Here is a 24259-nt window from a genome sequence, read left to right as displayed (position 1 = left end):
CTTTTTATACAATGTAATGGCTAGTATATGGTTAACTAGTTTCTTCATGCTGAATAGACAAAAAAAGAAGAAAACCTCACCAGGTGGATCATTTTAGAGATAGGAAAGTATAGTGCTAATGAAAACTTGGCAAGTACAAAGCAAATTAGCCACAAAACAAAGAATTTAGGCCAGGTAAGTGTAGACAGACCAAGGAACACCATAACTGGGCATGCTCCAAAGACAAAGCTGAAAAGTTCAGAAGCAAAGACCTTGAAAGCCTTCATCAAAGACCCCTGATAATCCCAAACTGGGGAGATGCAAGCGCAGTGCAAAAGAATGATCTAATAACCTTGAGATCATACTATGTAAATTAGTTTTGACACATATATGATGATGCTGTAGTGACACAGTAATACTAAGCAATACTTAGTGTATAAATACACCACAGCACTTGACAACGGTGGGTGAGTTAAGAGGAAATATCCCCCTCACCACCACCTCTGTAATAAAGAAATACCTGCTCTATAGACATCGGTCTATGGGGATTTATTTCCAGCCTATCTTTCATAAAAATGTTTTCTTCCCAGCCTTTCCTTTTGTGACCAACTGCATCCTTTCTCAGCCTTTAAGGAAATATTACTCTTTACATTAATCATTGATTTATGCCATAATAAAATTGTGCTTTTTTTCCAGTTCTGTCACCCTGATTTTGATTTCCTCAAGAAACATTTTATAACAGTGCAGCTGTCTTTATTCCTTATCTTCTTCCCTGTGAAAACTAAATTTCCCGTCTGTTCCACTGCCTTTTTAGCAGTTCATAATTGACATTTGTCATGTCTAAACTGCAACAGCTAGAGATGAATCAGTTTGTAAGGAGCACTTCCACTGGCATTTCGAATAAATTCGCTTTGCAGAAAGCTAATTTTGTCCTTAATCCCATTTTTCTCACTTGAGAATGAAAGACTGTGTTGTGTTCTAAAACAGTGAGTGATGAGAAAAAAATATAATCTTTGTCAGTTTTGTAGTGCTAACCACTAATTTTGAATCTGAATATAACCTTTCAACAGAGTTTGGAGTTTGTCTTCCCAAGTAATCATTGTAGGTGATGGGGCTCTGCTCTCCTGGAGATGGCTGAACACCTGCCTGCCCACAGGAAGCAGGGAATTAATACCTTGTTATTCTTTGCTTGGGTGCATGGCTTTTGCTTTCCCCATTAAACTGCATCTATCTCAAACCATGAGTTTTGTAGCTTTTATGCTTCCAATTCTCTCCCCGGTCCTGTTGGTGAGGGAGTGACTGAGTGGTGCTTGATTGCTGGCTGGGGTTAAACCACAACATCAAACGATGCAGTTATTTGTCAAACTGAACTACTACATATCCTTAAACTGTACACTGAAAATACAATGTTTGGCCTTAAGAGTATGTTTAAATCCTAGCCATTAACCATTGCTGTTGAAATTCTTGTACAGGCAATGTCTTGAGTACTGCTGCCCTTTAGACACATTTTCTGGCGTTGCAATAAACTAGCACTTTACTTAGAATTACACAAAGCAACAAAAACATATATGACTACAGCTACATTACTGCAACAACTTTTGAAATGTCCATGCAAAGTGAGTTATAAAAGCTGTTTGTCAGTATTATTGCAGCCATACATCGAGCTGATAATGAGGCTCACTGATTTTGGACATCACACCAACACATGCTTAGATGTGTTAATCTGATAAACAAGACACAAAGAGAGGGGGAGAAAAATAGGGTGGGTACTTGGCTCAGAGAGGTGAAGCCTGCTGCTCAAACTCATAGTGTAAATCAGTGACAGAAACAACAATAATTCTCAGATCTCTGGAGCCTTTCACCACTGGACCACTGAGTGTTAAAGATTGAGATCTGACCCCATGGCATACTGCAAGACACATAAAAGGACGCTTTGCTTTTGTGGGTTTGTGATCGACTCCAGCACTGTGCTATAAATAAAACAGCACTTTCAAACAACAATTATCTTGTTGACATAGGAGTTACAAAGTACAGTAATCTGTGTAAGTAATTTTAAGTTTAGTTAGTACAAAGGTTAGCTAAATTGAAACAACCAAAAAAAATGCCAGCACTAGTACTCGTTCATTTTGAAAACTACTTACTGAGCAATCACTTCCATGAGACGCTGTGCCCTTAAACATAAATACAGGACTTCTTAAGTCCTCTCTAATCTAAACTAAGCAGACAAGGAGAGGAAAACAGTGTGATCTTCTACCCCACTTCTCATTCTGAATTCTGAGAAGTGTGGGAATAAGTCAAACTCCTAAACCCAAAACTCTCCCCATCCCTCCCCTCCTTTCAAGAACCCAAGCAGCACCACAAGATACAAAAACTTCTTAACTGAATTAATCAATAAAGCTCTAATCCAATGGCTACAGCAGTCACGTGGCTGCAGCCCGTTCTTGGCTGGATCACTGAACTGGGAAGTGATTGCCAGACTTTCTTTCCTACAGCCATGGTGCCTACCAGAAGGGCATCTTGATTTTTCATGATTTCTAGGAAAAGCTGCAGGGTTTTTTTATTACCAAATCACTTTTCCTAATGGTTTCAACCCAGTGTTTGAGATACTTTTAACATAAGCCCCCCTCACAGACTATCCACCATTTTGCAGTGGAGTTTTGAGCATTTTTTTAAAACTTCTTCTGTGGAAAAAAAAATAAATCAAGTTGGAATTGATGTGGCTATCAAAGCAGGTTGTCCTAAAACAATTGAATTTTACATAAAGCCACAGAGTACTGACACTACCTAGATGAAAATAAATTTTTGAAAATGAAAATGTCATCTTTTTACAATACATAATATATTAAAATAGGGTTGTTTTGTTGTTTTTTAATTTAATTGATAGTTAAAACTTCTCATCAAACAAAAGCTAGTATCACAACCTTTCGTAAGTAAAGGTAACACTTGAGCAAGACCAAGTCTGGACATTTGGTGTCCAGAGCAATGCAAAAATATTTCTTACCACCCTTAAAGTGCTTCACAGCTTTTACAAGGCACCAGAGAAACTTCTGGGCTTGTATGGCTGCTTTTCATTCTACCTCCCAAATCTTGTCACGTGTTGTAAAAGCTGCATCCTTTCTTTTCTACCTTTTGTGACATATGTTCTTTCCATGACTGACTGCAAACTCTCCTGCAATTCAGTCTTTTCAAGAGAATTATACAGAACATGGAAAAATAATAAGTAATGAAGCAACATAATTTACAGTATTTTTCATCAAGTGACACTTAGCATTTCTTCTCTCCCACATTAAATAATATAATTTTGGTTACTCTGTAACCTTATGGAACATTTTGAATGTCAAATGCAATCAAACTTCCCCAAAATCCCCCTTAAGCCAAAGAAAAGCCAGAAGTAGGAACTGAGGCAAAGCTGTTTTTCCAAAGAGTACAAAGTGATTGCAGAGAAGGCATAAAACAGTACTCAGTTTCTAAATTAACACAAAAAAGGCTGAGCAAAGAGAATCAGGTCTCTCAGGATTTTTTTGTAATACCATCAGCTGCTGTTAATACCTGCTCAAAACTGCTCTGGAAATTAACAGCAATGAAAAAAAAAAACCAAAAACAAACCAACAAAAAACAACAAAGAAAACCAAAACCAAACGAAACAAAAAATCCAAAAAACACCATCAACTGGCATTTTAAGCCCCTCCATGAATAAGAAATTCAAAATAGGCCAAAGTTAGGGTTGCCAGAGTCTAAGCTCAAAAAGTTATATATATATATATATATATATATATATATACTGTTTCCAGCCACATTCTCATTACTATTTATAATTTTTTTTTCCTTCATGCACATACCCCTACTACTTTCCCAACCCCAGACTGTCACTGAAGAAAACAGGAAAGAAATTGTGGCAATGGCCCAGGCTATTACACTTAACATTCTAATCCACTGCATCAGAAATGTAAGATTCCAGATATGATGCCAAAACTTAATCTGCCTGAACTACATGCAGCACTTCTAAGAAGATTAAAATATTTCATGACATTTCCTTTGACAGGACCTCATGTTCCTACATTTGGACTCTGTTTTCTACTTCCAATGACATAAATTACAATTATGGTAAGCTAATAAATTTACATACTCTACTTAAAATGAATAATAAACTCACCTTGAATATTGTGTGCAGTTTCAGTCACAATCAGAACATATTCACAGTCAGAATATAAGAATGATATTAAACTACTAGAGAACATCCAAAGGAGGGCAACAAAGTTGGTGAAGGGGCTTGAGGGGAAGCTGCATGAGGAGCAGCTGAGGTCACTTGGTCTGTTCAGCCTGGAGGAGACCGAAGGGAGACCTCACTGCAGTTACAGCTTCCTGGTGAGGGGAAGAGAAAGAGTAAACACTGATCTCTTTTTTGGGGTGACTAGTGATAGGACCTGAGGAAATGGCCTGAAGTTGTGTCGGGGGGAATTAGGTTGGGTATCAGGAAAAGGTTTTTCACCCAGGGTGGTGAGGGTGGTTGGGCAATGGAACAGGCTCCCCTGGGAAGGTCACTTGGTCACTTCCAAGCCTGACAGAGTTCAAGAAACATTTGGACAAGGCTCTCAGGCACATGGTGTGACTCTTGGGGATGGTGCTGAGCATGGCCAGGAGTTGGATTCAATGATCCTTGTGGGACCCTTCCAACTCAGCGTCTCCTGTGATTCTGTGGTTCTGTTATTGATCATTGGTACCCCATGTATTATATGAATGAAAAGAGGTGCTAGAACAATAACATACACACATTTGAACAGTTGCCAAAGGAGTTATTTGCTAAGCCATCTCAGGTTGTTTCAGGAAAAACATGACCTTGTTCCACTCTACAAAAAGCGAGAAAGAATTCAGGACTGACAAGTACAGCCATAAAGCCTCTCCCCACAAGATGACTGCATCAGCTGTGTTTCCTGGGTTTTGAGGTACTGCTGCATTCCAGCATCCAAGCTGTTCAACTCTACAACCATAATATGCAGAAGCCTCTTTGTTTCTTTTAGAAAAAGATGATTCTCAGGGACTCAGATTTGGAGATTATTTAAAACTCAAAAACATTATGACATTATATATTATTAGACACATAATATATGTAATAATAATACATACTTGCAATGAAATTATAACAATCTAGCTAAACTGAGAAGTATGCGGAGAAATTTGTTTTGGTTGTATTTCTGTACTGAAAAAATGAAGTCAACCACATTGTCTCAGGTCCTGACATTCTGACCCTCTTAATTCCTATTTGAATGAAGACTCTCAGAGGCTTAGGATTCACACTCCTATTTTTTGCACATACTTATCCATTTCTGTTCCAAATAACACATTTCAGAAAAGCAGCTATTCCTGGGAGAACAAAATACATAAGGGAAAACAGGGGGACAATGGAATGTGGGAGACCTGTATAGGTAAAATCACAAAAGTGGCACCACATTAGGAGCTGGTTTGCAAGTCATGTACACCTTTGGAAAAGCTGGGACAGCTCACCCTGTCCCAAGTCCCAGTGAATGAAAACAGAAGTCAGTTTCCAAATTCCACAAGCACTCAGTATATTTCCCTAATAGTCAACCCTAATTGTGTTTAAAGCTACAGTTAAAAAAAAACTGCCTACAGCTAGGAAAATAAAAACAGAAGGGGCCTCATATGAGTCTCCTTTGCCACATTTTTGGCACTGTCCTACAGTCAACTGACCTACCTTTCTCATTCCTTCCAAATGTCTTCTATATCACCTGGCTTCATATGCGTGCAGCTGTTTTCATTTGTAATTTTGATTCTTTTTATTCTCTACAATTCATATCAATGACAAAAATGTGAGCAAAATATGTTCCCTGTAACCACTCTCATGCTGCTTATTGGGAAAATACTCAAGCATATAATACACATTTTGAAAGTACACTTTTTTCTGTAATCTTCCAAGAGAACCACTGAAACTAATCTTATCCCAAAGAAGAGAATAAAGCCTGTGTGAGATCACTTCAGGCTCCACAAATATCAAAGAGAATAAATCAGGAAGTGAAACAGATACAGTATTTGTAATTCCATTATTGAGAGGCAGAGAGGAAAGATTTAAATAATTTATTTTTCTTTTCACACTGGAAAAAATAAGCATGGCAACAAAGCCCAATTCAAGATATCCTGGCAAATACGAAGACCATTTAGTAAAGTACAGTTATAGCCACGAAATTATACTGGAGTTACTTTTGTGCCCTTAAAAGCAATTAGTTCTCTAAAATCATTAGCTCTTACCATTTTAAAGGACCTCTTAGGCCTATAACCCTGTTACTTGCAAATATAAGGCTTACAGCACAATTCAGTAATTTTGTTTATGCTTGAAGGGAATTGGCACGCATACATAGGCAATTTATTACAATATAATCCTTACATTCAGAATAAATTGTAAATGAATTTTTATGAGCATTCACAAACAAGGAAATTCATGCAGGAATCTAAAGATATTTTGTAAGGAAACCACTTTCATTGTCCAAACAAACCACCAACAAAGACTCACTAAGACAAAGAAGCTAAAACTGGTCTCAGAGAAGCTGGACAAGAGAGGGAGAGGAGGAAACAGTAAGGGCTGAGGAGAGCACTGGGCCAGCACTCAAGGATTCTGAATACAGGTCTGTTCAGAAGCAAAACATCAGAGAGATGCCTAACAGCAAGGGGATAGGAGAGAGGGAGGCCTTGAGGATGCTGCAAGGAATGGACCATCTGGGTTTAGTTCAGACTCAGCATACGGAAAGAGGCATTGCAAACAGCTCCAAAAGTGGTGCCTGGGATTTCACTTATGGCCAGAGGAGATAATGCACAATGCTGCACATGCCTCTGCACATGAGGAAAACCTGCTCTGAGAAAATTCCTTAATAGGAGGCATCTAGGACATGCCACAGCAGGAGCAAAGGGCAATGCAGATGTGCTCTGATCCAGCTGTTTCCTCCACACCCTCTCCTCACAGATGCACTGCACAAAGAGGGCAGTGGAGAAGCCCATTCCCACCTCAGAGAAAGAAAAGAGGCTGAAAAGTACACCCCGTGGCAATCCTAACTTTATATATTTCAGGGCAACCATTAAAGCTCTGAGTCTTTGCAATGTCTCCTTGCCTATCAAATTCCTTCTTCTAAGCAAATATTCCTGGGAAATACTTGTTCCAGGGTTGCAACAGCTGAACTGTATGCAGAAGAGAGAAGAGCAAACCCATGCCAACGTGTGCTCTGTTACCAGCTAACAGCACTTCCAAAGGCTTCACTTATGCTAATGGGCACTTCCAAAGGCTTCTCGTCCTATGACCAAGCAAGGATCTCACAAAGCAAAACAAAATCACATTAATATACTCCTTCCCTCCTCATTTTTCTTGGGTAGTTCTTAAATGTCTGTAGGCAACCAAGTAAGCAGGAAGCAGCTCAGGATCACAGATTTTCTCTCTCACCCTTTGTTGCCACATCTGTTTTCTGAACATCAGCAGAAAAGACATAAAAATGTGTATTCTTTTTTTTCAACCAAGGGCCCTGCAAAGCTTTGCTGGAATTTGTATGCATAGGTATGTCCCTTCACCTAGAAATTAGAAATACAGATGTAGAGCTACCAGTCTGGATATACAGATGTGTTCGTGTGCAAATTTGGAAGGTAGCCTACCACAGGGTTCACCACTGTGCTACCTGTCCACAAGCTATGAGCTCCAGGGCTTGAATACAAAACCAAAACTTCAGTGAAAAGGATTTGAAAGTGCTTTTGCTTTGTTCCAGAAGAGGGACGGAAGGGGAAAGAGAACATAATACAAACCAAACAAAAGAGGAAAAACAGACATGAAACAGACATGAAACTGGAAATTAAGAAAAAAATAAACAAAACATGCAAATTAAATATCAGTCATTTAACAGAAACAACCATTCAAAATTAAAACCAAACCCTAAAAACCTCATTTCGTATGTATTTTATTATTATTTGATCATAGTTTCACACATGTAGTCCTTGTTTCTCATTTCCACTACCAGCATTCCATTTTTTTGTTCTTTACTTTTAAATGTGGTTGTTTTTTTTTTTTTGGTGTAAGCAGTCTCCATTCTCCTAGTCTCTACCTAGGTAGAGAGTGCAGGAAAACTTAATATGGTTTTGCTCTGCAGCTGAAAAGAAAAAGGGCTGCTAGTAAAATGACAAAAAAAGAAAAAGAAAACCAAAAGAGCTCTTACCAACTTTACTTTAAATTACACTCATCAAAGAGGATGCAGATGGAGTCTGCAAGAATTATAGTATTTCTATATTAAACACAGGTAGTTAAAAAAAAAATAAGTCTAGTTTTAGATTTGCAAATTATCTAGTTGATGTTTCTTGATACAAATTATTCAGGAAAATTCTTTTTTTTCCTCCCTAACCAACATCCCTTTATTTACCAACATCTTAAAAACATGAAAGATATTGTTTTCTAAGTTAACATGCAACCTCCTACGTGGTTTTTCAGCTGTTAACACTTTCCATTGTGATTGTTCTAAAAAAAAAATCAGTTTATTTTGAAAGAAATTGATCAGTCATGTGAAACACCATGACTGATGCTTTTCAACATCATTGCGTCACTAATATTAGCCATACCTCTTACTCTGCATTCCCAAACAAAATACTTCAGTGGAGGGCTAACTGCCAGCAAAAAATGCAAGTAAAAATGGCATTGTACTCTTAACTTTCCCTATGAATCTAGAGGTTCTATCCTCACCTTTAACTTCAGACATATTCCTTTGCATAAACAGGGCAAAAATAACACTTATTTGTAATACTAAGTAGCTACAATTACCGATCCCAGTAATAACCAAGGCAAATGAAATACAATACATGTAGCACATTAAACCTGAAGTAAGGCACAATCCATATGCAGATGCTTCTATAAATACAAATTCATATTTTCTTTTGCCATGTGTACACACACTGTGTACAGAAAAACAAGAGCAATGTTAAAGCACTCTTGAGTATTGCTATCTATGATTTTTAGTTACAGAACCAAGCTCCTCATGCTAGACAGCTGTACTTCCCATTAGGAGACACATCTACAAATGAATACCATATGTTCTTATACGATATAATACGTACACAGGGAAATAAAAAACATTTGCTGCCTGCAATATTAAGTAATATATGAAAACTCCATTTCAATTAAATTGAAATCATCCTATTATGACAGTGACCTAAGCCTGCAATTTGGGGGAAAGGGCGGGAAGTGGGTAGGTGGAGGAAGGGAAGGCACCCTGAATGGACCTGACCTTGGTGCAGACAGCACAGACATTTCCAGCAGCCAAGGGAACCAGGTGTGAGGCAAACCAGAGCAGAAGCTGCAGGGCATCCCACGAGTCCTTCACTCCCTGCTTCCCAGCTGCACTGCCTAAACATTCTGTCCTGTCCTCAGCCCTCATGACACCTCACCACACTGGGCAGTATCTGAGTGACAAATACATGCTCTGAGCTCAGGCAGGGTGACACAGCTACATCCATTCCTACCAGAGATATTAAAGTAAATTCCTTTTTAATACTGTCTGCACTGAAAATGCACACTTGCAGTCCTAAAATTTTATATGATCAAATATTTCTTGTATCCACATAAGCAGCCAATTCTATCTCACAGGATAAGGAATAATTCCTTTGCCAAAATAAAGCACCTGGACAAAGTCATTTGTAAAGAACTATAAAAGTGCTGACAGACTGACACAGAAATGGAATCACACACTTGTCAGCATGAAAATAGTTTAAAAACTACAATGAAAGTCAACAGAGCAATAGCAATTGGTGTAGAAACTCTGTAACAGGAAATTTACAACACATTTTAACATAAAGATGAAAAGGAGACTTTCAAAGAAGGACAAATGTCCATATACCTAAATTATATGATTTTCCCAATTCTCAGTTCTCTAAATGCAAAACTGGTGTGTGTACTTTACAGCTTCTGCCACCCTTGTTGAGTGTTTGCACCAGAGGTGCTCTAATCTCCTTCATTTTTGAAGGTTAGGAAGGTCCAGTGAAGAATTTAAGGATATTTTCATTGACTGTACGCCCTAGGCAATGGATTTAATTTTCCCTTTATTGTTGTCTCATGGCACCTCACTGGGAAGTAAATCAGAATTATTTGTACAATGCCCTCTCAGAATAAATATGACCTTTACTACCAGTATGTACACTACTGTTTTAAACAATGACATAATGAAGCTGCCTCTTCACCAAGAATGCCAAAGCATTGCTTTGGCTCCAGTTCCTTCTTTGCCACACAAGCTTCACTCATGTGCAATCTCAGAGTGCCCCAGGGGGTGCTCCCAAGCACATCTCCAGGTCACTCACCTCATATAAGGCCAACACTTCTCAGAGCAGCCTAAATCCAAACCCAACCAACCATGTGCCAGACCCTGGGATCTCCCTGTCCTTACTGGCAGGCTCCACCAAATCAGCACAAGCAGTAAGGCAGCCAATCCAATCCAAGGGAAGGGCAAAGGTGTCTCTTTACTAAGAGATTATATGGGAAATTGCTACCAGGACTCGCAGAAGATCACATGGTAACATTGAGCAGAGCCAACTAAACATACAACTGAATCATGCCACCAGCCCAGTGCAAAAGTTAACTCTCTGAGGCCACAGCAGAGAATTCTTTATTCAGAGGTAGTGCTGGGTCTACATCCATGGAAAGCATCAGCATCACCTCAGCACAGCACCTCCAGCCAATGGCTAGGTTTTCTTCCCCCAGCAGACATACAAAATAGCACAGTCATCTTTTGAGTAGTTAAACTACTTCCCAAAAAACAGTGCTCATTAATCTTGACACAGAAGAAAACCTGAACTCCCAGAACTGTACAAAGGAATTGGGATGGACCTTGTAATTAGCTTTTTCTTAACCCCATTTAATCCCAGAGGTAATTAGTATCCTAATTATTGCAAGGCATCCTTTAAGGGAGCCAGAGTATACATGGTCTCATCTATCCACTAGCCTGCCATAACTGGATATGCCAGGCATCCTTGCCCCTCTTCCAAGCTATCAACCCAGAAAATCAGAAGCCAGCAGACCCCAGTGTGCCCAGCTGAAGGAACATGCAAAACGTGGTACTCGTATCTCCTCAACTTTAACAATTTCTTCAGTCTTATGAAGAGCTCACTCAAGCAGGCAAACCCCCACCTGTACTGCAACAAACATGCAAAGCAGATGCTCTGAGAAAACAAAACCTGTGGCATAAGAGATCCTCCAGAACAGAAAAACACAAAGCAATATCCTCTTCTGCTCTTAGGGTCACAAGCTTCCTCCTTAAGAAACTAAATAGATATGAATCTCCTATTAGCAGCCTAGAACAGCTAAACATCTCATAACAACTCACTGTAGTCCCATTCACACATTCTTCCCTGATGGCAACCAGCTGAAGCAAACTGGATGACACATGGACTTACAAAGCTTGAAAAGTTTTTTGGTGACGGTGGACTTCCTGAGGTAAAACTGACAAACAATTGTTTGACCCAGGCAGACTGCTATCAGTGATGGATGCATTGTACTAAGGGAGAGGAAAAAGACCTGGGAAACTCATGCTCTACACCACCAGAGCTAGTGAGGTCAGCTACAGGGCACCACACATATCACTAAATTAAAGTATTTTTCTTGAAGATGACAAGGCACGTTGAGACTTACTTTAAGTAATTTTCTTGTTTAAAGTACTAGCAATGGTTTCTTGTGAGAGCAGCAGCTTGAAATGGGACAAAGGCTCATGTCTGGCTACCTAACAACAAGGCACACAACCAAAGTAATAGTTAACAATAAAAAGCAAAGCTTTAAAATACTACCATTCTTTTACTAGTTACTGTGTGAAGTATTCATTCTACTTGCAAAAGTATCTTATGCTTTTAGGATATGTTTACCTGAGGAGTTTTAATTTTCCATCTTAAGTAAAAAAATCTAACTTCATACTAGTATTTTGATTCAGATCAATTTCATCAGTCTTCAGAGGAATCTTGCTATAACTTAAACAATAGGCAAGTGACTAAAATTCTTAACACCAGACTGAAAATCATTCCCTAAGATGCAAAGACTATACTGGCATAAATGTATATTTCAATTAAAAAATAAGTAATCTATCAAAATAAGAACAGTATCTGTTCTTAGTGATTTATGCAACATAATCTACCTGAAGAAATACTTCTTAACTATTGAAGCTCCTCTGGATCAAAACTGAATTACATATTTATGCTTTTTATATTTTTTATACTTTATACGTTTTTATATTTATGTGACAACTTGGAGGGTGAGAAAGAAACAGGGGCTAAAAAAACCTCAGGCGACTAACATAACAGAGCACAATACAAAAGGCAGCAACCTTGTCCAGAATCAGAGGCTGTGCACCTGTGTCCACACCCTCCCACACACAGGAGGGAAAAATGAAATCAGAAAGCTAAAGACCAAGGTAGGATGATGGGAAGGTTTCTCAGTCTAGGCTCCAACTCCTATGAATACAGCTACACAGCTATCTGATGGGGTGATGCTGGTCGGAGCACAGTGCAGTGCAGATGTGCCACCACTCAGCGCAGCCCAGTAATCTGTATTCCAGGAGAAAACCCAGCATTCATAAGGAAGGAGAACTCCTGTTGCTAAAAGACAGACAAAAATCTGGTTCCAGGCTCCTACAAACTTTTACACACAAGCTAAGATTACAGTACTCTGTTTGAAAGGTTTGAAAAAACTGTCATTTAAGGTTGCACATCCTGGGTGCTTTTTCACCCCACTTCATCTTATTCCATCGTGTCCCATGCCCCACCTTTCACTGGCGCAGCCCTGTGCTGATCAACAGTCTGGCTCCAGATGCATTTTTTCACCCTAGCTAACTCTCACCTGCTAACTAACTTGATCTCAGTTAGCAAATTCTGCAAAATCATACAACCAAAACTTAATTTATACCTAATCTAAATGTCAGACATTAAGTTTACACATATATTTGAAATTAAGAGAAATTTTAACAAGCTATACTGAGATCTGTGTTTACTGAGATCTATATCAAATAATTCTGCAAATAGGCATGAGCAAAAATATCCAAGTTAATGTTTTCCTTATACTCCCTAATACAGGATGACAAACCTTTCTGAAATTATCTCAAAAACTCAAGCAAGACCAAAAAAAACCTAAACACTGTGACAAATCACATGAATTTTAATACCATACATCTTCATAAGCTGTTTTCTAATTTCAAGTCCAAACTGTCAAATACCAGCTTTCACAGCATGAAGCTCATAGATTCCCATAAACTTTCATAAGCAGCTCCTACTTATTAGGAGAAAAATAGATTCTGTGTTAGTTTTTTCTTGTATGTACCATCCACAGTAAGGATTTCAAAGAAATACAGTCCCTTTCTTATCTTTCACTTCAAGGGAGAGCAAGCATCACAGTGTAGATACCCTTTTGAGAAAAGGGAAGAGAGGCACGGGATAGATGCTTGGACATTTTCATTAGTACACAGTATTATTAATTATTTATATTTGTAAAATATCTTGGATATTTAATATCTTAGCCTTTTTCACTCTTAAACCAGAAAATATTACTGAAACTCAAAGTTAGATTGTGTTTCCTATAGGAAATCATGCAAGCTATTCTGATTATACTTCTCATTCCCAATACTGTTTTTATGCAATACCTTGGGCACTAAGAAACCAAAGCAATCTCTCTAGTGCAAAGTTCAGAGCAAAGAAAGGTGTGTTTAAACAAAGCACAGATCAGCAAGCTTTTAAGAGCTTATCAGTGGATGACCAACCATAATTTAGAAACTGTACTTTTATTTACCTCATTAGAGTCTGTGCGAATCCAAGCTGGGCTTTTGTTTCTTTTGGGGAGGCAGCTCTGCAGGAGGAGTGCAAGTGTTCCCTGAAGTGCAACACACCTGGATTCCAAGGATCTGTTCTCACATCACAGCCTGCCTTTTGCAGGTAGAGGCTGTACATACGACTGAACCACTGAATAGCATGAGTCAGGACAACATGAGCAGGAGATTAAGCTTACACAAGCTTTAGACAGGTTGTTAAAGGACAAGTTGTACCTGAACTGACTAAAATCCTGCCAGTACAAAGTTACACCACCAAATATCTTTTCAATAAAACTGAACCAATGGAGCTAAATTATTTCAGATGAGCCTCCCACAGGATGTGGCCACAGCCACTACTAGGACTCATAAAAATGAGTTAACTTGTCAAATCACATCCCCACAGCCATCACATTAAGCTGGCACAGATGTAGGCTACTGCCAGAGGATTCTGTCAAACTCCCTTTCCTGGGAGTTTCCTTCACTCCCCTTATACCAACACCATCACTGATGCAGTAACTTGCTGAGTTAGATTAAGGAACTAATCTGCCCAAAACCAGCACTTAGAAAAAAAATACTGCTTTCAGTTGAATTTTTTGTTAATCCAGCTCAACCTACTTCAGTCAACTCAGAAATGCCAATACCACAGTAATAAAAATATTAGGAAGGTGTAAGAGATGGAAAGAAACTCTACTTTCAGTGGTGTTCCCCACTCTTTTCAGCACCCATTTATCTCAGCCTACTATGACCTGCACCCACCATCACTGCACATCAAAACTTCTGCTGGTTCAGAACAAGCCTTAGGAAACACTGAGAAGAAAAAAAAAGTTTCATCAAATATTATCTCTTTTCACAGAACTTGAAGACATTCCTCAAGTCTACCTGAAATACAGGCTTCTAAGAAGAAGATAACACAGGCAAGACACTCAAATGAGTTTAGTAGGACATTAAAACCCACTCTCTGGATGAACTTACAGTGATCCTGGTGATCAATCCCACAATGTGCAAGCCACTAAGAGGATAATTATCAGCATTCCCTTATCTAGCTGTGGCAAAGACAAGCAGGCCGAGAAGCTACATTTCAGATCTGTAGGACCTCTCATCCTCTTAGCAAATGCTGAGACAGAAAGCATCTTCCACTGGTCTGTGATAACCATAGCTTTGCTGTCCAGCTGTGACTGTCACTGAGACACAGCTGTGTCACAACAGTGTGCATGTGACAGCAGTGACAGAGCTTCCTCTCTGTTCAGTAGCCAAAGCTTCTTGTTCCAAGCCTCTTTGTATCTGGAATAACAGACTCTTAAATACAGCTATAACCACAATTGTTACACGAATTCTTGGGCTACCTCAAGCCTACAAGAACTTTTTGCTTTATTTGTGCAACTAAAATTTAACTTCGCACTTTCCTATTCTGGAGCAAAGCTCCCTTTCATCTCTGGATACAGTATACTCCTGGACCTTGCAGTTGTATTATATTAAAGACAAAGTATTTCTAACAGAGGTGATACTTCATCCGTGCCCTTGAGTCCCAGCATTGTTCTAACAATTACATAAAAATCTGCTAAAAACCATCAACTGATTAAAACCACTAAAAATTGAGCAATGCACCTTACTAAACATATACTGCTAAACATTGACCAAACAATTCTCACACTTCATCCTAATTATTTTCCTTTCTTTTCAATTAGGGATATGAATTCAAAATACCTGACTTCCCAAAGCCAGAGTAAAAGCTGTTGGGGTGGTTTAGGGACTGCTGGACTGGAAGAAAAAGGAGCTGGAGGAGTGATAAATCGAAATTCCTACTGATGCTAAAGCAAGCAAAAGTGATAACTAATCTGCTGCATTTGGGCAGTGAGTATGCATGACAAGGTACTCATTTATTTGTTGAAGACAATGCTCTTCTTACTGTGTTGCTTTCTCTTGTATGTTGTACCTTCAACCATTATTCTAAGCATATAAAAACATTCAAATTTGCTCCCACCCAAATACTTCACCCCAAATAGTTTTAAGTTCCCCAAGCATACTGGGGGCCTTGTAGAGGAAACATTTTTAACAAATTTTTATTGTCATATTTCGGTCTAAGAAGCCTCCCTAGGAAAGAAGGCTATTGTAGAAAGATGACAGATAAAACATCTGAAATTATCAAAAAATCATTTCTATTCTAACAGGATTGGGATGCTTTATCAGGAAGTCACAAAACAAGAGAGAATAGTGAGCAGCAGAAGCAAAGTAGGAGGGCAAATGTAAAGATGGGTGCTAAAATGATGAAGAAAAGTGTCACAAAAAAGATTTTCAGACTGAAGAAACAAAGGCTCAAAGATAATCCTTTGCTCCACCCACCAAGTTAAAATCTTGTGGAAAGCTGACCATAGGTAACTGGCACTAGGAAGGCTTTTTAATCAGTTGGCAAGACATAGCAAGAACCAAAGGCAGGAGCAAGATAAATTCAAAGCAGAAATAAGGTGCAAACTGGAAGATGGGGAACCCCATGAAGCAGGAATTCAGCACAAGGAAACAGGAAATATTAGGATACCACATCTTGCGGTCATTAGATCAAATTACTGGGATTAATACATCAATAACTGAGCAACACATTAGGGGCTGCCATATAGTCCATGCATGAAGTACAAAAGACACAAATAAAGGAACTTCATGACTTGTTGCCTGTCAGCGCTACCTGAAGATGCTGGTAAGCACTGGACAATGAACTTCATTCAAATTAGCAGGCAAACCCAGGGCAAGAAAGGTCTTTCTAATGCAGTCAGATGAGGACTGTGCTTATACAAAACCTGTAGCAGATTAAAATACTGTGATGGTTTTGTAAAGTCAGCTGTAGTGGGATAGATCTTTGTTCTGCAGATAGCTCTTTCTGCTTGTATAGACACAAAGCAACACATGGAAGGTACTGTGCTGAGCCATCCATATACTAGCATCATGAAAGGTTACAGGAGTTAGGAACAACAATTGCTGTGATGATGGGGCAGGGACCTGGAATCCCTTCTGTGCAAGCAGATTGCAAATGAAATTGCAAAATGCTCCACCAACTTAAGGCGGTTGTGAGTCATCAGCTTGTGAGTTTGCTGCTTGTACACTGAGCATTATATGTATCCCTCACAGTACTCTACTCCTTTATACTGGATTTCACTGGTTTGCAATTCCAACAGTGAGTCACTAGTAGGAAAAGAAGGGGAATAAAAACTTTTCTCTGAAATAAAGGAGATGGAAAATGACCTTGGAAAAGGGCATGATTTTGCACTTAATACTAGATTTTTTTTTCTTGACTTAAGATACAAACTATCAAGACTTCAGATTAAACTGAGCAAACATTTGAAGAAAGAATCAGGCAGATTATTCCAGTAAGAAAAGAATAAACTCCACTTGCATGGTTGATCTTCAACATCAACTATGGTCAATGTTCGAAAAAAGCATATCTTGTGGGCAATTCACAACAGAAATCTGTTATTTCTCCATGCTCAAAGGACATCTGTAATTTGAGTTTCTTACTAAGAGATCAAGCAGCGAGTGATTTAGACTACAGTTGTCTGTAGAAAACACCAAATATTTTATGTCCCTTGCTTGTCCCCAAAGTTGAACACATGCTACCACTATTAAGTCTGTAAAGCCCATGTTTACATGTTTAAGCAGACTTATACACTAACCCACAAAAAGGGGCACTTCTCTACAACAAAACCCAACTGAGACTGCCTAGTTTCACTGCCACACAGACTCAAGCTTCAGCTGGTATCTCCCAGAGTCAGGTAGATTCAGCAACAAAGCAGGACAGTGAAGCCCAAAGGCTGCAAGCCCCAAATAGCAGGTGCCACTCAAAAAAGGAGATCTGAGGTGGCAGCAATCCTCTCTCTTACAACACTCTATTCCAGAACTGGCTCAGGGTTTAGTTCCATCTCAGAGAAACTCAAGTCATTGTTCTCTAAACTTGCATTTAATTTAGTATCAGCAAAATGAGTTAAATCTTGCATTTAGATTAGTATCAGCAAACTAAATGCAAGATTTAAAAAAGGCAAAGAAGAGAGAGTGCGCAGAACTGCAGAGCCTCTGAGGAGGAGCAGACATGTCCTAGGCTCTGTGAAACATTGGAGTCTTTATTAAATTATCAGCAATACAAAGATTTACAAGCTCTTTGGAAATATATTAAGTTGAACAGGCACTGACTTGCAAAGCTTCAGAATGGAAACTGGTCCTCCAATGTAAGTTAATGCAGTGCACTGAAGTGGCAGCAAAGTGCACATGCTGGTGAGCAAGCACGGTGACTCACTGGAAACAGACACAGGGAGACTGTCTCATGACAAGCTGGTGTAGCACAGGAGACAACACTGAACAGTAGCATCCCAAATAGGAGAGAGGTATGGAGAGGAAAACAACTCTACCTCCAGTGGCCAACATATTCAGAATCATTTATCTATTACTCTATTTGCAATTTAGGCTCGGCTCTTGAAAATGCCATGCAGCAGAAGTTTATTTGCCTCATGCACTGGTGTGTCGGCGCAGTTCAGTTATTTCTGCATGCACACTGCATGCATTCACTTTTAGAAATTTATTCCTCTCACTTTTAGAAATCTATTCCTCATGCACTGGATACTCCAGGCTTGGTCTCAGCCTTATAATCACATTCAAAAAACATTTTTGCATACACACACACATTCACTCACTCTTCAGGACAGAAATAGTCCTGTAGAAGACTCTCTGGATGGCATTTGATTCCTGAGGGTAAGCCCACACAGCCATATGAGGAGAATATCTAAAACACTGATATGTATTGGCTGGCAAATATGACACAGGACCTGTGGTGCTTTCTGCCAAAGGAGATGGGGTAAAATTCCTGAGGAACCTAAATGGCACTGGAAACCCATGCTTACAGGTTTGGATTTTTCATGTACAAGGGTGAAATGCTTACAGTCAGTCACTGAAACAGTTTTGGACTGAAACCTATCTGATTTGCTCTTGGTTTCCTCAGCCCAAATAATAACAAATGGTTCCACAGAAAGACAAATTATTTAAAATTTTGTGCATGGATAAGCATGAAGAAAAGTAGATGACACCAAAATGCAAGTAGCAGGACAGCCAATAGGACATTACTGAATCTAACAGGTTAAAACTTAAAAGTAAGTGAATTAAGGCAATATGGAAAAGAGAGTTACTATTAAAATTTAATGTTATTAAAACTGAATACTGTGTATCCTACCATTTTGATTTCTCCAAGAAAGTTTTCAAACTTAATAAATATTTGGGTAGACCACAGAAATCACTCAAACCAATACCAATGCGCAATACCAATACACCATATAATCCTTTAACTGCTACATTACAGCAAAATAAACTTCTCTATGCAAAGACAGCAGCTCTGATGATATTTTATGCATCACTACTGTTAAGGCAATATTCCTAAATTGACAAACTTGGAAGTAATCACACTGAGGCTGTTCTAGATTTTAGCCTACTGAACCAATGGTAAGACTTCCCTTTCCAAAAAAAGTATTTCACAGACTCATTGTGCCTTTAAAGGGCCAAAAATACCTCAGAATAGACAAGTAGCTCAACAATCTATTAGACCAGTAAAATTTTAAGTCTTATGAAGCAAGAGTTCTCATATGCCTGAAGGAAAAAACATGGGTAGGAAGAACAGCTCTTTCTTTCCTACGATGTCACTTTGTTTGGAGCACAGCCAACATTCTGCTTTTTCCAGGAGGTACCAGTGTCACACTTCCCTCCAAAGATAAAGCAATTTCTAACACACACTGTTTTAAATGCCTATTAAAAAAATAATTCAACATAGTTTCTCTCTTAATCTTTCCAAAAGGGCTGCTTCATTACAGCTGGTACCATATTATACTGGCTTCCTAGTATTCTGATCCCTGTTAAAATTTACAGTTTTCAAATTAGTAGCAAGATGCTAACTTAGATATTGAAATCGTTCTAATTTTGTTATTTTTTTTAAGGCAAAGTAAGCTCAATTTCACATCAGCAACAAAATACAAAATCTGGACCGCAGAACTGGTCCACTTGCACAGTGTAAAAAGCCTAACAGAAGAGAATATTTCCATTAAATATTTCAGAACTATATGGGTTTAGGCATATCATTAGTATCATGCATCTCTGCACACCTCGGGAATGTTGATGAAGAAGGAAAATAGCTAGAAAAACAGGGGGAAGCACATGGGAGAGAAATCCCACAGAAATGTAACAACAGTTCAGGAAATTTTTGTTTGTTTGTTTCTAAAAAGACCAAAAGAGAACCAAAAGTGGCCACTCCCCTCCCGCTCTGTTCCCGAAGTGGGATGACACTGGGGATGCACAGCAGAAGGGAGAGGGTCAACCAGGACCATTGGGTTGAGGTCCTTGTTAATAAAAAGAGCAGAAACAGACCTAAGGTTCAAATTTAGAGCAGCACAGGAGAAAGGCAGAGAGGTACTTATGATTTTAGTGCAATGAGCAAAGTGCCATATGCACATGGCCTGCAAAAATGCACTACTACTGTGGTGGAACTCAGGCAAACTAATTGTGGGAATCCTCTGCTCTGCACAGCTGAAACATGCACATATTTGTTTGCTGTAATTACAGAAATGAGACCACTTTTCCCATTTATTTTCCCTTCTCTTAATCCCAGACCAAAAGAATTTGTGAAGGACTGCTGTTACTTGCTTGGCAATGTCCCAGCTTACCCAGGAAGCTGTCTGCAGAAGCAGCTGCAGAGGAGCTGGAATTTCATGAGATTGCTGTTCCTAATGGTGTGGCATTAGCACAGGAGACAAGTTTCTTAAGACACAGAGAGGGACTGTGCTCATGTGTCCTGGGCCTCTAGGGGCTAAGAGTCTGCTGCTTAGAGCCATGTGTCCAGACAGCTACATGTTAAAAAAGGGGAACCAATCATAACAGTCTACAGAAACACAGATCTTTACTTAGAAGTTATCCCTAGGAGCAGGGAGAGCACTTTTTTAACTTATCTCTCCACATCCATGGGGAGTTTGACGGGAGTTATGAGAGGCAAAGGAACACCACAAACAATAACAGAGAAGTTTTTGGATTCTGTGACTTCTTGAAAACATATACATATTTTGTATTCCATTGGAAATGGCCAGGTCTGCAGGGCCCTTATAAGTGTAGCTAAGATGACATCAGGACTTCAAGTGAGGCTGATAAATAACATTAGTTATGGAGAAGGAAGTACCTCAATCAAAAGACAACTCTGTGGTTCTAACATAGGGTAGGAAGTATTTCTCAGTTCAATCCTTGCTTTTGCTGTGGACTCTTGGTGTGATAGGTCATAGTTATCTTTTCTCCAGGGCAACCCACTGTACTGCCTGCTATCTTCTTTTAATCAGACTATTATCTCTTTGATCACACACGCTCTTCCTATGCACACATGGAAACAGTGTACCAGTTTCAATACCTTCCCAGTCTCAGCTGGCTTCTCAGCATTATTAAAAGTCCCATCTTTATCAATGGGATCTTTGTTGACAATTTCAGCAAGGAAGAGGCAAGACTGAATGGGCCATAAACACAAGTCAGTCCATCATACAGTAGTCCCTCTGGTCATTGCTATGGAAAAGCCAGCAGTGACTTCTGCCTATATCAAGCTGTATGTGAAACCAGCTTCTTGTCCATTATCAGTTTCAATGACAAATGCTTTTAAAGTTTGTCGCATTATTATCTACCCCTTCGTCCCGCTTATCACATGAAAAGGCCAAAAAAAAAAAAAAAAAAAAAAAAAAAAAGCAAGTTACAAAGATGCAAGATGCAAAGTTGCAAACCCCAAGGATATGCACAGCATCCCACCGATAGTCTGATCCCAAAATCTCTGACGTCCAGTGCCCCCGCGGCCACGGGACAGCAGTCACCGCTGCGACCCACAAACCCCCCACCTCTCCGAGCCCAAAACCACACCGGCCAGAATAGCTCGGGCTTAACACCGACACCGCACCCGGGGCGGCCACGGGATTTTCTTGGATACAAACGCCTTAACAACAGCCGGCGGCTGCCGTTTGCACTCAGCTCTCGGCAGACCAGCAAAACTCCCGGGGTTTCCTCGACGCGCGGAGCGTATCCAAGAAAGCGGTGGGAAAAAACCCAAACCAACTACGGAAAAACCGTTTGGGAGTTACGGGACACAGCGGAAAACTGGGCAAACCCTTTAGCCCCGGGGCCGGAGAAAACCCCTTCTCCCGCGCAGCAGGTCCCCGCTGAGCCGGCTGCGCTCCTCCTCCGCGGCGCGGCAGCGGAGCCGCCCCGAGCGCCGAGCGCCGAGCGCACCTGCCGCGGGCAGCGCCCTCCGCGCCTCCTGCCGCCCGCCCGCGCCCCACTCACCCGCCGGGCGCGTCGCCGGCCCCGCCGCTGGGGTGGTAGGCGGTGAGGACCACGCCGCGGGAGCCGGACCGCCAGCTCATGGCGCTGGCCGCCGCATCCCTTCTGGAGACAACACCGAGGCGGAGCGGGGCGGCCCGGCGCGGCCCAGCCTCCTGGGGCAGCGCAGCGGGGCAGGGCCGGGTGACGGCAGCGCTTCCTGCGGCCCGGCGGGGCCGTGCGCCGCCTCCCGGCCCGGGAGCCCCGCGGGAGCCGAGCCGCGCCCGCTGCGCAGCGCTGCGCGCTTCCTCACGCCGCGGGTGTGGGAAACCAGCGTCCTGCGGGCAGGCTGCCGTCTGTGTGAAGGCGGCGCTGAGAAACCCGTCGATTAAAGAAAAGTCGCTGCCCTTTCGGCCCCGGGTCAGCTGCCGCGGGCGAACTGCCGCGCCCCGAGGCTGCGGTGTGGCAAGTGCGGCACGGCAATAAGAAAAACGAAGAACGTGTTCAGCGTTTGCTTCGCACTTTGTCTATTTCACTGAATCGCAAGAGTATTCGGTGATGGCTTTAACTTTTCATACACACACCAAAAAGTTTATGTTTTTTAGATTACAAGCTCTCATAATGAAAATCACAACAAGGAATAATGCCAAGCAAGGGCACTGCTGACTGAGTTGCCTCGGAGCTGCTGGGCTTTAAACAAGACGCCATTAGCTCCACGGTCACGCTTTATCAGTGACAGCCAGAGGAGCGCAGCAGTGGGTCGGCCTTTTTGGTGGGCAAATCTTCCTCTGTGCCTGGCTCTGATCAGATGGGATTCACTGCCTTGGTATTAGTCTTGAATTGGTAGGCAAGACCTGTAACGCAACACCCAAACCTGTTTGTTTTTTTCCATGGCAACACGTCAATGAACATATGCTATTTATGTTTGTAATTTGTGCCCTCGTTCACATATGCATATGATCTGTCTGAATTATTATCAGTTTGTTCTGTAAGTGAATGGATCAACTTCAGTTGAGATGAGTGTAATTTTCATTGTGAATACTTTTTTTCCTTTCAAACCAAATCATTCAACTGCTTTGCTTGCAGTTAAAATCTGCAAAGTTCAGTGCTGGCCTCTGTGAAGTATTCTGAAGTGCATGGGTATGGAATTCTGAACCTTCACTCTCTTAACTTTGTACCTAAATTGGAACACTGTATGCAAGGTTGTGGATGGCCAATACAGGTTTCTGTTCTGCAGTGCAGAGCTGCCATGCATGAGCAGCACAGAAATCTTGTCCTACAGCCATTATGAAGTCGGTCCCAGCAGAGAGGCAAACAGGCAGAGCTTCTTGTCATGTTTGAGCAAGATCCTCTAGAGTCCTTGATTCTTACAGATGATAACTTTGGAGGGATAATAGTCAGAAAAACAGAATTTTGCCACTGATGAAGGACTTCTACAGAGTGCCAAACAGGAAGTCCTGATTTCTTTAAAAAGGGTATAAAGTTGCCGTTAAATTTTGAGCAACAAAATTACAAGCACAGGAAAACTTGGATGTCATTAAATAGGCCAACCATTACAGAGTTGCCTTTTCATTTCTCACACACCTGAGGGTCATGTGCTGCCTTAGTTTTAAATGCATATAAACTATTGAAAGGGGGGCACGTTTTGATAAAGCCTGCCTCTGTCAAATTTTCTTGGATGGTTTATCTGTAGGCAGCTAGCCAAGATGTTTTGGTTAAAATATATTTTATATTTATTTTTAATCAAAATTTTCACATGAAATTTAAAAAACCCAATTTATTAAAAAGACATTAATACCAACAAATACACTATGCATTGGAAAATGGAACAGGTCCATTTTTAACTATGTGATTCTTGAATTTTTTAATATTAAAAATGCATAAAAAAGATGCTGCCTCACCTCCACAGGTGTTCTCCTTCTGCAAAGGGAATGGGTAAAAGGGACAGCTTCAGTGCAGCTTCAGCAATAGCTAAGTACTATGGTTACAACAGTTTAGCTAGCAGTATGCACCAAAAGCACTGAGACAAATTGTCTGCATGTACCTACAGACTCACAAAAACAAAGACATGAAACCACTGCAAAACCTAGGACTGTGGAAAGATTTCACTCTACTCCCACTGCAAAGGTATTGCACTCTCTCTACATCTCATGCTGTGTCCCAAAAGCAAAAAT

The 24259-nt window shown here is 40.4% G+C and overlaps 1 protein-coding gene across 2 annotated transcripts in view; it reads right to left on the bottom strand.

Moving 5' to 3' along the window:
* ARHGAP18 (Rho GTPase activating protein 18) overlaps positions 1–24259 on the bottom strand; it is a 92007-nt gene that overhangs the window by 43119 nt on the left and 24629 nt on the right. Inside the window, exon 1 of one of the 2 annotated variants that reach the window (XM_031504375.2) lies at positions 22110–22253. The exons of the other annotated variant lie outside the window; for it this stretch is intronic. Within the exon in view, the coding sequence (XP_031360235.1) occupies positions 22110–22189 (80 nt within the window). The 5' untranslated portion in view covers positions 22190–22253. Of the gene's footprint in view, positions 1–22109; positions 22254–24259 lie in introns of those variants that run through there. 2 annotated transcript variants of the gene reach the window in all.

This window comes from Lonchura striata, chromosome 3, assembly GCF_046129695.1.
Source record: "Lonchura striata isolate bLonStr1 chromosome 3, bLonStr1.mat, whole genome shotgun sequence".
Lineage (NCBI taxonomy): Eukaryota > Metazoa > Chordata > Aves > Passeriformes > Estrildidae > Lonchura > Lonchura striata.
This window is presented reverse-complemented; position numbering and strand designations above follow the sequence as displayed.